General features: G+C 44.2%; 1 protein-coding gene across 6 annotated transcripts in view; it reads left to right on the top strand.

Annotated features, from left to right (window-relative positions):
- Nucleotides 1-20760, top strand: part of CMTR1 (cap methyltransferase 1) — a 74369-nt gene that overhangs the window by 44146 nt on the left and 9463 nt on the right. For all 6 annotated transcript variants that reach the window (XM_075598790.1, XM_075598793.1, XM_075598795.1 and 3 more), the window contains 6 exons: nucleotides 2502-2624; nucleotides 4837-4928; nucleotides 5310-5378; nucleotides 8447-8494; nucleotides 17214-17326; nucleotides 20357-20465. In XM_075598790.1, the coding sequence (XP_075454905.1) occupies nucleotides 2502-2624; nucleotides 4837-4928; nucleotides 5310-5378; nucleotides 8447-8494; nucleotides 17214-17326; nucleotides 20357-20465 (554 nt within the window). The remainder of the gene's footprint in view (nucleotides 1-2501; nucleotides 2625-4836; nucleotides 4929-5309; nucleotides 5379-8446; nucleotides 8495-17213; nucleotides 17327-20356; nucleotides 20466-20760) is intronic.

The following is a 20760-nucleotide window of genomic DNA, read 5'->3' as shown; positions in this document are numbered from 1 at the left end:
TGAAAGGGGCCTGGAAAGAATTATGATGATTTTGAAGGCTTTGAAGATTGTGATTCTGAAGATAATGTTACAGAAAATATTGTAGAGATGGCACGGCAGTTAGAGCTGGAAGTGGAGGCAGAAGATGTTGGTGAATTTCTGGCGTCCCATTCTGAGCCCCTCAGCAATGAAGATCTTCTGGAACTTGAAGAGGAGAGAGATGATGATGATGTCCGATGAGGTTGAGACCATCGAAATTGTCAGTAAGAAAGTGTCCAGCCCTTGATGACTCGACTTACGAAATACAGTAGAAGATATGCCCTCTCTTTCATCCTTGCTACTTAATTTTCCGTTCATCCATTTCGCATCTACCAGCCATAGTCAGAAAAATCAGCTGACATGAAAGATTTTCTTAAAATAAAGCCTACTGCATTTATTTTGGTTACAAATGCGTTATTTACATCAGTTATGCACGTATATGACGATTGCAGTACAGTACATGCATCGATAAGTGAAAAAGACGTAGTGCTTCATTTTAAGTACATTTTCGCTTTACATACATGCTCCGGTCCCATTGCGTACGTTAATGCGGGGTATGCCTGTATTATCATACATAGTTATTTCACAATGTTATTTATTCATTTTTATTTAGGAATCATTTTCCTTTCCTCTCACCCTTCCTTCTTTCTATTCTCCTCCCTCTCCTTTTATCTCCCTCACCTTTTTCCTTTCTCTCCCCTCTCCTTTTCTCGCCCTCCTTTTTTCTCTCTCCCACCCCCCTCTTCTCCTCCCCCTACTGCCTTTCTCCCTCCTTCTCTTTCATTCTCTTCCCCACAACCTCCAGCAGTTTTCATTTATTAATTTATTGGAATTTATATGAATATATTGGACTTGAGATGTATTCATTTATTCTTCCTGTGTTGCTTCGTGTGACTAATTAGGAGGTTTGTATGTTACAGTAATATTTGTATTATAAGTTGGTCTTCACCACATGTATTTTATATATTTTGTTTTTCCACACACCTATATATATATATATATTTGTATATGTGGTTTATATTTGGCATGTAGTCCTGTCTTCCCTGCATGTTGCTTGTTCATAGCTACATGGAATGTGGACATTTGATGTCTTCTTTTGGTATATCGGGGCCTCCGCTTTGGCTGGAGTAGCGGGTTTATATTGTTGTCATGGTGTCTCTCTGTGTGTAGAGCCTGGTTCTCGCGCGAGGAGTCTGACGTCAGAGGGGGCGTGTGCGCTCGGCGTCCTGACGTCATGCTGCTTTTTGGCACGAAAACGTGTCACACAGCTAGATTTAAAAGGGGGATATGTGGATTGTGGCCTATACTCCTTGATAAAGTATCCTGTTGGTTTGAAACGCGTTGGAGGGTCCCTGTACCTCTTTTTTAATACAACAGATGAATCTGATTGCTCTCCAATAATGGGAAGTCTTATAAAGTAGCAGGTGCAAAAGCGTAGACTATACAGAACAGACCCCAGAGAGAGGGTCAAAAGAATCCCATGATCATGCACTCAAATGCCAAACATAATAATTTAAGTCACCAATAGCCCTTAGATCGTTATCCTAATATAGGACACTGTAGCTACAAAGAAAGGCTAAAAATCAAAACAAAAAATCTTTATTGCATCAAATACATATAACACTTAATGATTAAAAATCAAATCAATAAAAATCCCCTTAGGGGAGTAGTGAGGGCTCAGAATAATAGTAAACACAGAGTAAATCTCTGTTAATAAACCCTCACAAAGCTGCGTCAAATTAATCAATTAGTATTGAACGTCCTATAGATCAAATCCTTAGTACACCTATAGCGATGGTTAAATCGGCTGTAGTCCAAGTGGTAAATAGGTATCCATGTAGTAGTGTGGTGTAGCATATAAAATTCACTTTTATCAATGCCACGCAGTCATTTGCTCTTTTTTTAAGTCATGTTGTTTGAATAAATCATTTTATATTATTATTATTGCTCACGCTGACTCCCTTTGGCTGTGCGCTGCTACATTTTTCTACTCCGCTATATTGATACAGAGGAAACGTTTCATAAAGAAATTAACCTTCCCGACTCCAGTAATGACAATCGGCTTTCTCCCTGGATCAGCATCCTTACATTGTTTAACTTATTTGGCATATCCCTGTATAGTTTTCCTTTCCTAAACAGAGGTCTAACCTTTTCTTAAATGTGCCTACTGAATCTGCCACCACAGTCTCCACGGCTGGTTAAGTAACGTGGCCTGCTCTGACACCCGGGTGGAAGTGCTGTAGCATGTATGATGCGGGGGGGATATAGTTGATGTTCTGGTAATGTCCGCAAGTAATGACTTTGTGGACAAAATGACATCCCTTCTGTGCTTAGTCTTTTAAACTAAACTCATTAGTTCCAGGCTCTGAGATCAAGGTGAAGATTTTCTGGATACATAACCTGTCCCTCCCCCCCCCCCCCATTTTTGTGCTGTCAGCAGAACCATCCCGTTATCATTGACACCCTCCTTCTTCTCCTTACAGAGATCTCAGATCTACACGTGGGGTGGTCGGCCCTCTGACCGCTGGATTAAACTGGACTTGAAAACAGAGCTGCCTCGGGACACCCTCCTGTCTGTCGAGATTGTCAACGAACTGAAAGGAGAGGTAAGAGGTCAACGAGGGCTCTCACCCCCCATTCTGGGTCCGGTCACTATTGTCCATACGTGTAACTGGAGACATGTCACCAAGTGATGTACAACTTCTGTCCCGTATACAGATTGAAGAATAATGTGGGATTAGTGCAGTTTAAAGCAATTTAAAAAAAGTTTTCGTTTGTATTTTTATTTATTTTTAAATTGGTGGGGTCCCTGGAGCTTGTTCTCCGATCTCCAGTGACCCCCTCAGTTCACGAACAGCGAGCAGGATTGTCCGCTGAGCACTACTTTATTCTTGCCCCGTTCACCAAGTACAGCCGCTGCTGCGGCAGCAAGGAGAATATTGCAAGGTTAAATGGCCGCTGAAGCGGGACCGGTATCACGGGTTAGTGAATCTCCCCCATTGTGCGCATTTACATGCCTCAGGTTTTATCTTGATGATAAATTTGTGCTACAAGTGAGAAAGGGGTTAAGAGAGCAGAGGGCAAAATGGACCTCCCTTTTCCTGTACTTCTCTGTTGTGTCCAAGAGTTCTCAAGGAGTTAAGCTCAGTAATAGCCAAACCATTACATTTAATATTCAAGGATTCCATTTCCACAGGCTCAGTACCACAAGATTGGCGTAAAGCAGATGTGGTGCCTATATTTAAAAAGGGAGCTAGATCACAACCGGGAAATTACAGACCTGTAAGCCTGACTTCAATAGTGGGGAAACTACTTGAAGGTTTAATACGGGATAATATTCATGAAATTCACCAAATGGAAAACAAAGTTATTAGTAAAAGTCCGCATGGAGTTATGAAGGATAGATCATGCCAAACTAACCTTATTAGTTTATCTGAGGAGGTAAGTAGGAATTTAGACCAGGGTCATGCAGTTGATGTGGTCTACTTAGATTTTGCAAAGACTTTTGATACAGTTTCATACTGTTATAACCTTCATACTGAGGTTAATGTACAAATAAAGCAAATTGGACTCGCTAAAAGTATTTGCACCTGGAATGAAAATTGGTTGAAGGATAGACAACAGAGAGTTGTCATAAATAGAACTTTTTCAGGTTTTGCTAAAGTTGTCAGGGGAGATACCTCAGGGATCCCTGCTTTTCAACTTGTTTATTAATGACCTTCAGGTTGGCATAGAGAGCAAAGTCTCCATCTTTGCTGATGACACTAAATTGTGTAATGTAGTCAAATCAGAGCAGGATGTAAGTTCTCTCCAGGAGGAATTGGAGAGACTGGAAACTTGGGCAGGTAAATGGCAGCTGAGGTTTAATACAGATAAATGTAAGGTTATGCATTTGAGAAACAAGAATAAACAGGCGATTTACAAATTAAATGGGCAAAAATAAGGTGATTCCTTGATGGAGAAGGATTTAGGAGTGCTTGTAGACAGCAGGCTTGACAATAGTGCTCAATGTCAGGCAGTAGCTGCAAAGGCAAACAAGATCTTATCTTTCATTAAACAGGGAATGGATGGAAGGGAAGTAAACATAATAATTATGCCCCTCTAAAGTATTAGTAAGACCACACCTTGTATATGGTGTACAAAGACATTATGGAATTAAAAAAAGTGCAGAGTAGAGCCACCAAATTAATAAAGGTGATGGAAAATCTGACTTCTGGGGAGATTTGTTTACATTAGAAAAGAGGCGCCTAAGAGAGGATATGATAACTATATACAAACATATTCGGGGACCATAGAAGGAGCTTTCAAAAGAACTATTCATCTCAAGGGCAATACAAAGTACTCGGGCCATCCCTTAAGGTTGGAGGAAAGGAGATTTCACAAGCAACAAAGAAAAGGGTTCTTTACAGTAAGGGCAGTTAAAATGTGTAATTCATTGCCCATGGAGACTGAGATGGCAGATACAATGGATATCTTCAAAAAAGGTTGGCAATGTACGGAATACAAGGATATACCAAATAAGTAAACATGGGAAGGATGTTGATCCAGGGAGTAATCTGATGGCCAATATTTGGAGCCACAGGGTTATTTATTTTCCCCTTATGAGACAGCATTGGATAATGTGTCACTGGGGTTTGTGTTTGCCTTCCTCTTGATCAATATACTGTAAGTACGGATATAGGATAAAATATCTGTCGTCTAAATTTAGCATAGGTTGAACTCGATGGACATATGTCTTTTTTTGTACCTCATCTGCAATGTAACTATGTGACTACAGTATGTAACTATGTAACTACAGTATGTAACTATGTTTGGCAGGGAAAGGCGCAGAGAAAGATTAGTGCAATCCACATCCTGGACGCTTTATTCCTCAATGGGATGGACGTCCGACCACAGCATTTCAACCAGAGGTATGTGTCCTCCTCAACCCCGCTGCATCCTCCATCCTGTCCATCCTACAATCAGCATCCTTCCTTCTGTCCAACAAAATGGTGTTAAATTAAGTTACTGAAGTTTAATGGATACCAAAAAAAAAAAAAAATGGCAGTGTCCTGTACTGGGGTTTTCATGGTCACGGTGTGATGTTGGTTCTCATGGCATGCTCCGGTGGATGTCTGGAGATTACTTCTGATTATTTAGCATTTATTACAAGCATTCGGTTAATTAAAACGTTTGTCCTCTCCTGTGTGTGAGATAATGTGTTTCATGAAGTTCAGGCTAATTTATTAATTGTTACCTCCGATAATTTAAAGCAAACAGAGGTGGATAATTTGTTCCCTTCTCTGCTTCAGAATTCCACTGGCGGAGAAGTTTGTGAAAGCTGTTTCCAAACCAAGCAGGCCAGACATGAACCCCATCCGGTGAGTGCTCTGCGGTCTGTTTCGGTGTGAGCACAGGGTGTATATCTAGGAACAGGGAACTGCGTGCAAGGAACACGACAGAGCCCGCCTGGCTTTACAGACACATGGCAGGAAGTAGCCATCCTCGATCAGAAATGATTAGGTATTGGAAGCATCAAAGCGCGGCAGTGCATGGGGATTTAGCAGTATCCCTTTTGATTTTTCAAATACTGTTTTTGAGCTGAATAATTCAGCATTGATCACTGTGACTTTTGATTTATTTTTTATTTTTTTCCGTCCGTTATCTATGAGCTTCAAAGCCGTACCTAACAAAACCAGTAAACACAATATAGCCTGTGCTATTTGTTGTTCTTTTTTGCAGAAAAGGAAATCTTGCAGTTGCTTCCCAAGGACAGCAGAACAAAGAGTTTAGGTAATGTCACCGGAGAAGGAACAGTACCTAAGTACCCATATAGGTGCACTCGCATGGGATCCAATAGTATAATGTTGTCAGAATTGACAGGACTAGATAAGGGACAGGCCAATTGTAAACCAATAAAGAACAAAAAAAGTTGCCCCCAATTTATTAACCATGATAGTTGATTAATTAAAATACTTTATTATGGTAAACAATTAAAATAAATGGGGTTAGATAGACGCGTAACTAAAGCACTAGACAAATAACAAATAAAACATATACAGCTGAACCCCGTTATAATGTGGGTCTCGGGATCCACATAATGACACCGTGTTATAACCGGGATCGCGGGAAAAATGGCGCGTATGTGTGCGCGCGAAGAGAGCGGAGGCGATCCAGACCTGCAGACAAGATGAGCCCGAGGGAGGGGATGGCCCCACATCAGAGGCAGCGTCTGGGCTCCAGGCCCCAAGGGTGGGTAGTGCACAAAGGGGGGCACTGGGCCTGTCGGGCACCCTCTTCAACCAGGGTGGAGCTCTTTGAGTGGCAGTAATCCTTTCTCTTCTCCTGTGAGCTGACGCCGGAAAGTTATTCTCCCTGCACCTCCTCTCCGGTGATGTAATCAACCTGGAAGTGCAGCCGCATGTTGGAACAGGAGAATCGGGAGCTGGTGCCTGGGGGAGCGAGGTCCGTATACGGTGTGCCACCAGACCCAGTTTGCGCTTTGGATCCATTGCTACCCTCTTCAACCAGTTTGTATGGCGGTGGGGGAGCAAGATAATGCCCCAATAGGGGGCTTTCTTTCATGGGCCCATATCCCCTTTTCCCAAGTTTTGACCCATGGTGTTTTCATCTTGTGCCAGGACCCCCATTGCCTTGCTGCAGCCCCACAAGCCTATCATTTGTCTACCCAAGCCTTGCCCCTTTTTTGCAACCCCTGCCCAGTGGCTGCTAGCACCGTTCCCCAGACTGGTGCTCCCAACTTATGCTATCTGACTACTACCCCTGTGGCCTCCAGGTTAGCCCATGTTATTTCCCCTTTGGCCCATACCCCCTTTGCATTGGGCCAAGCCCCTATTTCTGCCCCGGTGGCACAGGTTAGGGGGGACCGTGACTTTGGAGAGAAGAATGTTGGGCTCTTTCCTGCTGTTTGTTTGTCAGCCATCGCGGGGAAGGGGGGGTGGAGAGTTGGGGGGGTGGTGTGTGTTGCAAATGTTCCAGCTTCGCTTCATACATCATTGTGTGTGTGTGTTTCTGTCTGTCGCCGTGTGTCTCCGTTAGCAATAAAGCTTTGGGGAAAAGAAAAAAAAATAACACCTTGGAGATGTTCTATATCGGGAGCCACGATCAGTCCGCGTTATAAGCGAATCTGCGTTGTAGTGGATCGTGCTATAACGTAGTTGAGCTGTATATAGATGTTATCCGAAATTATGCCTGTAGGCTATCAATATTGATGCCATATAAGATTTGTTAAGTCTCAGTAATGCAGATACTTGCTCATGAGTAAAGACAGCCACTATAATTAACACAAGTATTGTAGTATAAGGCTATTTCTGTTACAATTCTATGAACATATATCCCATTCTTACCCTATATGTCTCCTGAGTTGGTGACTTCTCATGTCTGCTACCAATTGCTGCATGTGAGTGATCGGCTGCCTGCTTGTATTGCAGACAAGCTTACGCCGACATAGCTCACAGAAGGTAACTAAGTAACAATGCTACGGTTTGTTCAGACAGACGTAAAAAGGAAACCTTTTGTATCCAAGTTTGTGGTTAGAGGCATTAGGTTTTTAGGGTATTTTTCCAACGCCAATTGGTGAGAATACTATGCTATTTTCCTCTGTCTGTCTGGTGCCAGATTTGCTGCTATGTATTTGTTTTATAGCGGTGAGGTACAAGACATACACAGGGGAAAATAGCACTGTATTCTCACCACTTGGCGTCACCTACTCAGGAGACATATAGGGTAAGAATGGGATATATGTTCATTGAATTGTAACAGAAATAGCCTTATACTACAATACTTGTGTTAATTATAGTGGCTGTCTTTACTCATGAGCAAGTATCTGCATTACTGAGACTTAACAAATCTTATATGGCATCAATATTGATAGCCTACAGGCATAATTTCTGATGACATCTATATATATATATGTTTTATTATTATATAATATATTATTTTATTTATTTATATACAATAATAAAGTATTTTAATTAATCAACTATCCTGGTTAATTAATTAGGGGGCACTTTTTTGTTCTTTATTGGTTTACAATTGGCCTGTCCCTGAAATATTCTGACAACATTATACTATTGGATCACATGCGAGTGCACCTATATGGGTGCTTGGATGCTGTTCCTTCTCCGGTGACATTACCTAAACTCCTTGTTCCCCTGCTGTCCTGCTCTGCTGTGTAACCGCTGCTTATTTCTCTGCCGGCTTCTGTTTAATACTGGGGGCCCACCGCTGCATACCATCACCCCCACCTGTCTGAAGAGAGTGGACCGATGTGGGGGATGGGGGGGGGAGAGGGTGGGGAAGAAGCCCCCCAAGAGCGCGGGCTCTCAAGCTTTGCCCGGGCTATGGCTATGCCCAGATTATAGGAATCTGTTGTTCTTGTCACAGGATGGGAGCATACTATATTAATCTGGTGGTGTTCTTCTCACAGGGTAAAAGAAGTGTACCGGTTAGAGGAGATGGAAAAGATCTTTTTAAGGTGAGTTTTTTTTCCCCTCTGGAAGAGGCTTTATCTCCCGACGCTGCCCTTCTCTGGAAGAGGCTTTATCTCCCGACGCTGCCCTTCTCTGGAAGAGGCTTTATCTCCCGACTGTGCCCTTCTCTGGAAGAGGCTTTATCTCCCGACTGTGCCCTTCTCTGGAAGAGGCTTTATCTCCCGACTGTGCCATTCTCTGGAAGAGACTTTATCTCCCGACTGTGCCCTTCTCTGGAAGAGACTTTATCTCCCGACTGTACCCTTCTCTCGAAGAGTCTTTATCTCCCGACTGTGCCCTTCTCTGGAAGAGACTTTATCTCCCGACTGTGCCCTTCTCTCGAAGAGTCTTTATCTCCCGACTGTGCCCTTCTCTGGAAGAGGCTTTATCTCCCGACTGTGCCCTTCTCTGGAAGAGGCTTTATCTCCCGACTGTGCCCTTCTCTGGAAGAGGCTTTATCTCCCGACTGTGCCCTTCCCTGGAAGAGACTTTATCTCCCGACTGTGCCCTTCTCTGGAAGAGGCTTTATCTCCCGACTGTGCCCTTCCCTGGAAGAGACTTTATCTCTGGACTGTGCCCTTCTCTGGAAGAGGCTTTATCTCCCGAGTGTGCCCTTCTCTGGAAGAGGCTTTATCTCCCGACTGTGCCCTTCTCTGGAAGAGGCTTTATCTCCCGACTGTGCTCCATCTATTCTCCTAACTGAATACATTGTAATGTAATCAGGAGATTTTTAAGGAGTTCTGAAAATTGTCACTCATTAAATTATGTCCAACCTTTACTCAAGAGCATTTTCGATATACTAATAACCAGTGTTCGACAAACCTATACATTTGCACGCCCCGGGCAAGTGGATTTAACATCGTGGCGAGCTCCTATTGGCCCAAGCAGCACACGTGTGGTACTAGGTGGCGAGTAGATTTTTTTGGTCATTTGTCGACCACTGCTAATAACAAATCCAACCTTTATATATACATGCTTTGTTATCGTCACGGAGATGAGACAGAGGTGTTGATTTAAAGCACATGTTAATTTGGCAAAGCTTAGCAGTTTCTAAGAAAAAGACACACATGGACAAAAAACAGTAGGTTTCCTGAAAGCAGGTACCAATCAGTACTCAGCTCACCCTAACCAATCAGCTCAAAGGGTGTAATAATAACTTTTTATGCTGCAATTGTGTGGCCAACACACAGTTTCAAAATGTTGCTACTATATGCTTTTGTTTACCATAGTTCCTGTAAGAGACTTTCCAGATGCCTACGAAAACTTTTATTGGTGTCTTGATTTATTTAATCATGTGATATGTTTATAAATATAAAAAATAAACAACCTATATATTTTGTTCATATTGTCCTAGATTTCTTTAACAGACTTCTTTCTTCCATTAAAATAATGACTAGAAGGTATTGGTCCTGTTTCCCGGAGTACACGGATATCACGTGTGTATAGATGTATATATTTTGGGGGCAAATACAGGTACCCAAATTAGTAACACTGAGTAAGGGTCTTCACACCTGAATTTTTCAGGGCTGAATGCAAACGGTTCATACTATTATTGGCGAGACAAAAATACCCTCTAGCATAAAAATACCTTCCACACCCCTGAAAAGTACGGTACACACCCCAAGGAACTTAGACACAGCCAATATGTCTTTCCCCATAAAAATATCTAGCTGGGGATCTCTGCTGGTTCGGGGGTCAGTATGTTATCCCATAAATTTACACCAATTTCACATTGTGACATCCTTGGCACTGACCTAACACCCCCAAAGAATGAAAAATAGTCAGCAAAGTGTATATGTTTGGAAAGTGTACCCCAAAGACGTGCAAACATTGGCCATTTGTCCTTCCTCACACGAATACCTCTCAGGGAATCCCCTTTTCACGGCCAAAGGTCGATGTTATCTTTGGGCTAATGGAATGTTCATAATCTTTAGCGTATGGTTTCTGTGTCAGTGTTGTGTGGACCCCAGCAAACCATACAGCATATACAAAAGTTGCATTTTAAATTTTTTGGATCCCATGTGCATTCTTGGTAATGGAACCTCACTAATGTAATTGGTATGCAAACAATAAGGAATACTTGTTCAAATGTCGCCATGCCGTATGTGATATGGTTATCCATCTATGGATGAGCTATACTACACACCATACAGACGACCTTTCGTCTACTATTAGAAAATATTACATTTATTACATGTTCCCTTTACTTAATGAAACAAAGTGGTGAGTCTCAGTGGCATTAGTCAGATTCGGCCACTATTTTCTCTTGTACGTACAGTAACTAAACAGTGAACCCCCCAGGCACGCATTAGATTTTATGAAAGTGGATAAACAGAGGAATCCGAGCGTGAGTCACATTAAACGGTCACATACAGGGTGTGTATTTTTTGTATCGCTCCCACCAGAAGGTGCACAAATGTTACAAACATTACCATGCATGAAATATAATACAGAGAGGGGAAGTGCATCAAGGCATTTAGGAGAAAGTAGCCCCTGCCCCGAAGAGCTTACAATCTAATTGACATGTGGGGAGACTAACCGACACACTAGAAGCAGCTTTAAGTGCATTGGTTAGTGCACTGTACAGTATATGAGAGGATACAGTAGCTATGTGCAGACTGTAGTTGATGAGTAGCGATCACGCAGAACTAATTAAAAACTGTTAAATAGGTGAGTTTTCAGATCATGTTTTACGTTGGAGAGGGGGAGGTAGGGGGGAGCATTGAGAGTGAGGGAGTCCCAGAACATAGCATGCGTGATGGGTTGTATGCCGGTGAGAGCGGGAATGACTCGGGTGGTAGAAAGATGGCGGGCCTGAGCGGAGCATAGACAGAGCACATAGGGATATAGAAAGGAATGAAAGCCAAGCTATAAGGAGGGACAAAGAAGGGAAGAGCCTTAGGCCTGGGACATAGAGGGTTCAGCCGCGCTGAGCCGCACTCCTGCTCTGCCTCGCCTGCTGAAAATTGTGCTTTTTTCTATCCTTGCAGGCGAGGCAGTGAGCGCACTCTGGGGGCGGGGCGGAGGCGGAGAAGAGGCGGAGCGGGAGGCGGGGCTAGTCCGTGATCGCTCCTCCGCTTCCCCGAGCGGCAAATTTGAAACTTGCCTGTCTCTGCAAAGTTTCAGAGCCTCCGCACGCATCAGCACGTATGCAGAAGGGGAAACTATAGCCGCGCTGATGACAGATGCAGGGGGTTTGTGCATCTGCTCAGCGCGGCTCAGCCCGCCTCAGCGAGCTTGAATTTACTATGTCCCAGGCCTAAGGCCTCGTCCATGGTTGCTGCTTGCTGGCGGAGGCACGCTGAGGCGCGCTCCCGCTCAGCACTGAGCCCCTACAGCCGCAATTAGAGCGGCTTTAGTAGGGGCTTCCGCAAGCGCGCGGAAGCGTAGGTCTTACCAGAATTTTCGATTTCCCCGCTTGCCGACGCACAGGGCCGGTCACGTGAGCGGTTCGCCCAATGAGGGCGAACCAGCTCCGTGACGTCACTGGCCCGCCCCCTGACGGCGCGCAGGGAAAGCACCCGCAAGGCCAGGGAAAGCACCTGCTTTCCCTGAGCCTCAGCGTGCCTCAGCGTGCCTCAGCACGCCAGCGGGGAGCTTGGCCAAGGCCTTAAGGGGAGAAGAAAAATTATGTAGTGAATGCAGAATTTAATGGGGAGCAAGCAGGGAGTTTTCAAGAGTAGAGAGGCAGAGACTGCTGGAGAGCAGAGGTAGGTTATCCTTGCAGCAGCGTTTTGAATAGATTGGTGGGATAGATTGTAGGGGAGACAGGTGAGAGGCAGGAAGGCCGGACAGCAGGAGGTTGCAGTGATCGAGACGGGAGAGAATGAGGGCCTGTGTCAGAGTTTTAGCAGTCAAGTAACAGAGGAAAGGGCGTATCTTTGTTACATTGTGGAGGAAAAAGCGACAAGTTTTTGAAACATTTTGAATATGAGAGGAGAGTGAGAGAGAGGAATCGAGTGTGACCCCTAGGCAGCGTGCTTGGGCTACTGGGTGAATGACCGTATTTCCAATAGTAATGTGGAAGGAGGTAGTAGGGCCAGGTTTGGGAGGAAATATAAGGAGCTCTGTTTTTGCCATGTTAAGTTTCAGTCGGCGGAGTGCCATCCAGGATGATATTCCAGAGAGGCATTCAGAAACTTTGGTCTGTACAGCAGGTGTAAGGTCGGTGTTGAAAGGTAAAGTTGCAGTAGTCCTTCAAAACATGTCTTCTTTATATCAGCATCAAATCATCACAATAAATGTAGAAAGCTTTAAGGCGGGTGCGCAGTAGGGTTGCAGTAGTCCAGACAGCAAGGGATGGGGGCATGCATTAACATTTTAGTTGCAGAAAAACAGAGAAAAGGTTGTATTTTAGTAATGTTATGGAGAAAGAAGAAGCAGTCATAGTGTTAATGTGGGGAGGGACGACGGGGAAGAGGTCCCCTAAACAATGGACTTTGGGAACTGGGGGGGGATTGTTGTGTTATTGACTGTAATGGTAAAAATCACAATGGGGCTTGGTTTATGTGGGACTATGAGCAGTTTATACTATTTCTATAACCGATAAAATTAAAATTGTGTGACGTCTGAGTGCGGGTACATTTTAATGTCGCCCGCAAAGCCCCTTTTTTTTTACACAAATATGGGGTTACCCATTAATAATAGGACACTTGCCAAAGTCAATGAAAGAGGACTCCGTATTTGTGGGAAGAAAAATGTGGTTGTGGGATCTTGTTGCATATACAGTGATTATACTGTATATACTGAGTACTCATTACTTTCATTTCACATGTGCTTTGAATCTTATTTTCACAAGACACCTTAAGAACAGTTTTACTCCCATAAGTTTACAAGTACCCGTGATTCACTCTGCCCTCTATCCATCAATGGTAACCATATATTCATAGACATTAAATTGTGCCTTGGCTCCCTTTCACTGTTTCTCCCCCCACCCAACACAAAGAAATAGCAGTATTACATTTTCAGTTTTTGCGTGTGCTTACAAAAAATGTAAGCAACACGTAAACCCCAAGATAACGTGTCAGGGACTTCCCCCATCTTATTCGTTTGGAGTAACCCTCCTTATCACAGAAACTTCTGATCGTAATGAAGAGTGACAATGTATCCTCCTTCTGCAGCACATCACATGCTTAGTTTAGCTAGAAGAGGGGGGGTGGGGCAAGGAGGTCATTTGAAAATAGTACCAAATATAGAAGAATTTACAATGCATCTGATCTCAGACACGCTATTAGAGAGGGTTGGGGTTCCTTACAATGCATCTGATCTCAGACACACTATTAGAGAGGGTTGAGGTTTCTTACAATGCATCTGATCTCAGACGCGCTTTGGAGACGGTTGGGTTTCCCCAGAATTTCACAATATAATTATAGGTTTTCTGAACCAAAAAAGGTTAAACACTGCAATAGAACATGACATTATGGAGGGTGACCACCCCTTGCCCATCAGATTGTGGTCGGGAGGGTGAGGGGTGAGTGGAGAGGGGGGAGGAAATATAACCCTGTAAATACCACATGAAATTGGGGGAATCTAACAAAAAACAGGATAATAAAAAATAGACGAGTGAAACCGTTACTAAGGAAACGTTAAGAAATTACATAATTCCAAGGCACAAGAATAAAAATGCTATATATTTAGAGCTGTGCAAGATGACCTGCAGGTGAATAATTGTGCATGTAGGAAAATGTAATTGCCATATGTGGAAGATAACAAAAGCTTGAAGAAGACGACATATGATTGGAAAACAGCAAATGATTCTATTTAAACAAGACGACAGATAAACAATGAACGGCACTGCACTTATAAAGAAAGTTAAGGGGACACACATAAAACGGGGCATCATCCAGTAGAGGAAGAGTGAAAAGAAACCGCCATTGATGAACCATGCATCCTTCCAGAAAAAGTAGCCAAGGCAACGAAAGCCTCAAGAAGGGAGAGGCCTCGTGGGCTGATGGGATAACAACTGGAATATTGAAGGAAACGGGGGGACGAAATAGAGAGAATCCTGGATTCATGTTAATTGGAAAAAACGCAAGAAATTCCAGAACAGTGGAACAATTCTATAGTTCTCCTCATCCATAAAAGAGGAGACAAAGAAGAGCTCATCGGTCTACTTCCAATCAGTTCTTTATGAAGATACTAATCGTCTGCAATAGACTCTGACCTTTGCCCGGCCTTAAGTATAGGCAGGATTTTGCAGTGGATTCAACACGATGGACCACATTCAAGTTGTAAAAGCAGGGATTTCTCAACGTGATAATCTACAACTCATTTTAGGATTCGGAGGTGGCGAAAAAGCATTTGATTCTGTCTACAATTCAGCTGTTTTAAATGCATGAAGAGGTCCAAACGTTGAAGAAACGTACATTGATACTATAAGGCACATTTACGAGAGTGCCACATCAACCATTAATCTGCATGAAAATACAAGCAAGGTAAGGATCAGAAAGTGTGCGCGACAAGGGGACACTATTTCACCAAAACCTTTCACAACAACACTTGAAGTATTGTTCCAGAAATTGAATTAGGAAGATATAGGAATACAAATTTGCAGTGAATACTTGTCACCTACCATTTGCAGATCTTGTTATTTTTGCCACCAATCCAGAAGACCTCTAGCAACGCATCTAATCAAAAGATGGGCCTTTGGGAACATCTCACCAAGACCAGTGATGTAAAACAAATATGCCAACTGTACAATGATCAAAATAGAGGAAGTAGAGCTAGAAGTCAAAAACGGGATACCTTGGCCGGCAAGTATCAATGGATGGGAACTTTGCGAGTTAAATCAATTGGAGAGTGAAGATGGGATGGAGGCATTTGGAAAAACAAGACCATCCGTCCGAAATGCGTAGGAGGTTGTTTGTTGCCCCCCCTGGGGCTATGTTTGTCATCAGATATGTTCTGAATTAAACGGATTTTGCCTTTTACACCACCTGACTCCCTGGCAGTGCGCCTGTGCTTTTTTGTTCTACTCATCCTACAAGAGAACCTTCCACTGTGCCTCAAAAGCAAACATTTTGACCGGTGTATTCTGCCCGTGTTCACGTATGGATGTGAATCAAGACACTTCAGACAACTCAAAGCAGTATGGAGAGATGTATACGGGCTGTTAACCTGGACCGAGAGGGGGGAAAGAATGAACGGGTTTAGAAGCAAACAAGTCACGTGACATCATCGCAAGAAGGATGAAATTCAAATGGCCGCTGGCCAGTCACTTTACATAGTAGAGGTTGAAAAAAAAGACATGTCCAAGTTCTGCAAGAAGAAATTACCCTTGTTGGACGAATTTGTTACTCGACTGGATTCCAAGGGGTATCAAAAGACCAAGACGACGACCAAAAGATGGTAACATGAAATTAATATATATGTATGTTGAGGTATCTGTACCGTGTTAGCCGAGCTTAATAATAAAAAACGAATAGACGATACCGTTCTGTGTCTAACGAAATGCTTTTATTTGTGCCAGCTTTTGAGATACACTGATCTCTTCTTCCGGCGATGTTACATTGAATAAAGCAAGAAAGGTTTAACTTAAAAACAGTGCATTTTGGAATGTTATCTGTATACAGCGCTTTACAATAGGTATGTGTGGAGCTTCTTCCTCAGGACTCTTGCCGGGACCGAAACGTTGGAGCTTGTATGCTTGTTTGTGTTGTAATACACTTATTTGGTTCATTCATCTCTGAGTGCTGCTTGGTGGTTTCTGTTTTCGGTGGGGTTCGCAGTATTGTTTATATTATGCGTATGGAGAGAGCACCGGACCATATTGTTTCTATTGGAGTGCCAGCTGGTTTCTTTTGTGTTTGTGTGTGTGTGTGTGTGTGTGTGTGTGTATACACATATTATACACATACACACATATACGCAAACACATCCGGACATATATGTTTGTGTGTATACATGCATATTTGTGTACACACACACACACACACACACACACACAGATACGTGAACACACAGACAAACTAAATCCTAAATAGAGGATCCTTCCTTTCCCTTTTACAACTCCAATCCGTCTGTGTGGCTTTGGAGGGAGGGGGGGGGGAGGAGGGGAGAAATGGGACCCCATGGGTGATCAGTGGGATGGACATTAAAGAGGAACCCTCTACTATAAAAAGTAACCCATACTATGCCCCTGTCCTCCGCTCTGGTTTCCTACCGTGCCGATGGGTGCTGGTGGGTGGGTCATTGGTATCAAGACAGCTTCCTCCACTGCTGCACGGCTGGCACCGGCGTGTCTCCAGATGATGCCTTATCTTGGAAAGTGATATCCTTTTAAACTGATTAGCAATCTTATTTTATGTTTTCTTCCAGCTGCTTGTATTTTAATGTTGAACAAAAAGCCCAAAGCCTGCAGCACTGTTCACATGGTAATCTCTGCTCTTCAGTATCACCAGGCAGCACTGAGCTTCTGCTGCAAGAGGGTCCCACCATGCATAACTCGGGGTTAACGCTTGTTGTATTGGTTAAAGGGGTTAATTTCTTTTACCAGGCATATTTTGGGGCTCATGTATATATCCTTTTGCAGCTGTATTTCTCTGAAATTGTAAACTTCCGGAGCATGAGATAGGGAAAAGCGTCAAGAAATAAAACCGTGTTCTTCTTTCCATGGGGGAAATGTGTCTAACGGTGATGTAGCCTCTTGCTTGTGCAGGGATCCGCTGATTGAACTGAAAGACATCAGATCACATCAGATCTTTCTTCCCTCCCTTATGTTCTCAGGTTGGAGATGAAGATTACAAAGAGTATGTCGGGGGGACCGCGGCTGTCCTACACGGGCAGAGACGACCGTCACTTTGTGCCGTCGGGGCTCTACATTGTGAAAACTGTGAATGGTAGGAGGAAAACAGGCTCTGACTTGGGTATTTAGGACTGGACGGGAAAACCCTCTCTGGCTGAGTATAAAGTTGGGTTATCAATTATTCGACAAAAGACAAAGATATCCAATGCTACATCCAATATGACAAAAAATATATAGTTAAATACTTAACTGTTTGTCTTCTCATAAGTAAGGACCATTTAGTTGAACTCTTTGTCCAAAGCGTTATAAGCCTGCAGCCACGTCACGGCATGACCACTATGCAGCCACGTCACAGCACGACCAGTATGCAGCCACGTCACGGCATGACCAGTATGCAGCCATGTCACAGCATGACCACTATGCAGCCACGTCACGGCATGACCAGTATGCAGCCATGTCACGGCATGACCAGTATGCAGCCACGACACGGCATGACCAGTATGCAGCCATGTCACGGCATGACCAGTATGCAGCCATGTCACGGCATGACCAGTATGCAGCCACGTCACGGCATGACCAGTATGCAGCCATGTCACAGCATGACCAGTATGCAGCCACGTCACGGCATGACCAGTATGCAGCCACGTCACGGCATGACCAGTATGCCGCCACGTCACGGCGTGATCAGTATGCCGCCACGTCACGGCATGACTAGTATGCAGCCACGTCACGGCATGACCAGTATGCAGCCACGTCACGGCATGACCAGTATGCAGCCACGTCACGGCATGACCAGTATGCAGCCACGTCATGGCATGACCACTATGCAGGTTCTAACACTACCTGAGAGTATTCTCATTTACCTCTGTAATGGAGGGTGTAATGTCTCAGTAGACCAGTCCTGCTCAGGTGTATGAAAAAGCCTGCTACTTAAAAAGGGGGTGTTAGAACCTGCATACTGGTCGTGCCATGACGTGACTGCATACTGGCCGTGACGTGGCTGCATAGTGGTCATGCCGTGACGTGGCTGCATAGTGGTCATGCCGTGACGTGGCTGCAGGCTTACAATGCGTTGGCCAAACAGTTTAACTAAATGGCACTTACTTAAGAGAAGGCAAACAGTCAAGTATTTAACTATATATTTTGTTGTCATACTGGATGTAGCATTGGATATCTTTGTCTTTTGTTGTATACATTTGGTCATACCAGTAGCGCTCCTTTCGACACCAATATGTATCCTGGGATGTGGAGGGTGTTTGGGTTAGAGCTTTGCAGGGGTTGTGTGTGTGTGTTTGGTTATTCATAACGTCTACAATATCTTTAAATATTTTGTGCGGCTGGCGGTGACCAATACAAATCCTGAGAGCTACGTGAAAGACTGGATTTAATACATGGAGTAACACAGCAGGGAGAGGGGGTAGGGGGTATGAGTAACACAGGAGGGAGAGGGGGTAGGGGGTATGAGTAACACAGGAGGGAGAGGGGGTACGGGGTATGAGTAACAGGAAGGAGAAGGGGTACGGGGGTATGATACCTTTTATTGGACCAGCAAGTAGCTGATATGGTACAAGCTGTCCCACCTCTCGGGGTCCTTCATCAGGTCCAACTCCTACTCTGAGAGGTTTGTAACATACCTTTTATTGGAGCAATAAGTCATTGATGTCATACCCCCTCTCCCCTCTCCCTCCTTTGTTACTACATGAAAGAAAGGACCAGCACGGCCCCCCCCCCCACCCTTCTTTGCCTCCTTTGGATTTAGTACAAATATTATTAACCCTTTACTAACGCCTAAATCATAGCGTTTCTTTGTTTTTCAACATCTGTTGATGAAAAATAAAAGGCCGCCAGGATTTGTGGGTAAATTCCAGTCAGGCAGGCACTGTACAACGGTGTATACCAGTGATTCCCAACAGGGGACCCGTGAGTTGTCTCCAAGGGGTTTGGTCCCCCCCCCCCCCCCCCCCCCCCAAATATGTAATGGCGGATCACAGACAGTATAGTGGGGTTTCTGAGTCCGTGTGGGGACTGTGCGCATAGTAAGACCCAAAATGGCACCTTGGCGTGGGAAGTCGCTCCCCACAAAGATTTTCATCCCCGGAGGCAAGGCATTGTGGGACGTGACTTTGGAAGCTCCGGCAGTAATTGATATCCATGCTGCCTGCACACACTGAGGGGCAGTTTGGGGCCTTATTAAGTGTGTGTTGCCCCCACAAGCTCAGGACACTATATTATGCCAGGGATCGGTCACACAGGTCTGTTAGCGATTAGTCTGATGCGTAGGAAATAAGATTTATTAATTAGGGGTTTGCAAAACAAATATTTTCTAGCAGGAGATGCAGCGTGTAAATAACGGTTGGGAACCACTGGTGTATAGGGTACTGTACTAGAGGGATTACTTAATTGCTGTTTTCTTGGGTGTAGTACCAGACTTCATATCATTAAAAAAACGTGTTTGAAAATGAGTGTGTAAGGACACACTCGAGCATCTCTGGATCGTGCCAAAACCGCCGTAAGTCCGCCACACCATGGTGCGCGAGCAGACACCCCAATACCGTCAGGGCCGACGCGAGGAGTGGAGCGGAACATCAGAGGCGGACTTACGGCGGTTTGGCACAATCCAGAGGCGCGAGTGTGCCCTTACACACCCATTGCGCTAAACAGACTGAGAATGTGAGTGCGTCCCCTACTTCTCCCTGCTCTGCCATTGCATTACATCGTATTATGCCATGTTCTTCTCATGCTTAATTTGAGGAGGACTCCAGCTTCCAGTTATCTTCATCTTCACTGCATTGTGGTCATTTGACTGCAACCGGCCGGCTGCGAGTGCTTCATTTCACTTACTGGGCACTGCACAGGAGCATCATTTTAATGGACTTGTGTGCGCCTGCACTGTTTAAGAAATGTCTTCAGCCTGTATGCGCCCTCATCATGCCCACATCGTCCCCTGATTAACCCGAACCAATAGGTTCACTGGGGGAAGAGCCACTTGCTACATCAGTATATTGTTTGACCTTGCCAAACTCTGGAACTATCTTCCGACATATCAATAACCGGATCCCTTCAGAGACCTAACTTGACCTGTGATACAGTAGCGCTGATAAATATTATATGTTTCCTGTCACAGATCCCTGGACGATGGCATTCAGTAAGAGCCACAACCGTAAATATTTCTACAACCTCAAGACCCAGAAATCCATATATGAAGTCCCCGTGGAATCGATTGCACCATTTCAGTAAGTTTGAGCAAGTCATTCCAATGACACAACCTCTGGCAATGTCTCTCGCTGTCCTGCAGTCTCCCCGGGCGGATAACCCAGGCATGCCGCGGCCTGTCTCTATAAACTGACCTTCTTGCTGACTTTGTGGCTGGCTGAGGTTCTGTGAGGCTTTACGCCTCTGTCCCTCAAGCACCCAATAATAAACACAGATCTTATAAAGAATACATTGCTTGCTGGTGTGTGGGTACCCTTTTAAAGGGACTTTATTGTATATAACAAAAGACAGGGGAGCCAAGACAAAATATATATG

Source organism: Ascaphus truei, chromosome 4 (assembly GCF_040206685.1).
Source record: "Ascaphus truei isolate aAscTru1 chromosome 4, aAscTru1.hap1, whole genome shotgun sequence".
Taxonomy (NCBI): Eukaryota; Metazoa; Chordata; class Amphibia; order Anura; family Ascaphidae; genus Ascaphus; species Ascaphus truei.
This window is presented reverse-complemented; position numbering and strand designations above follow the sequence as displayed.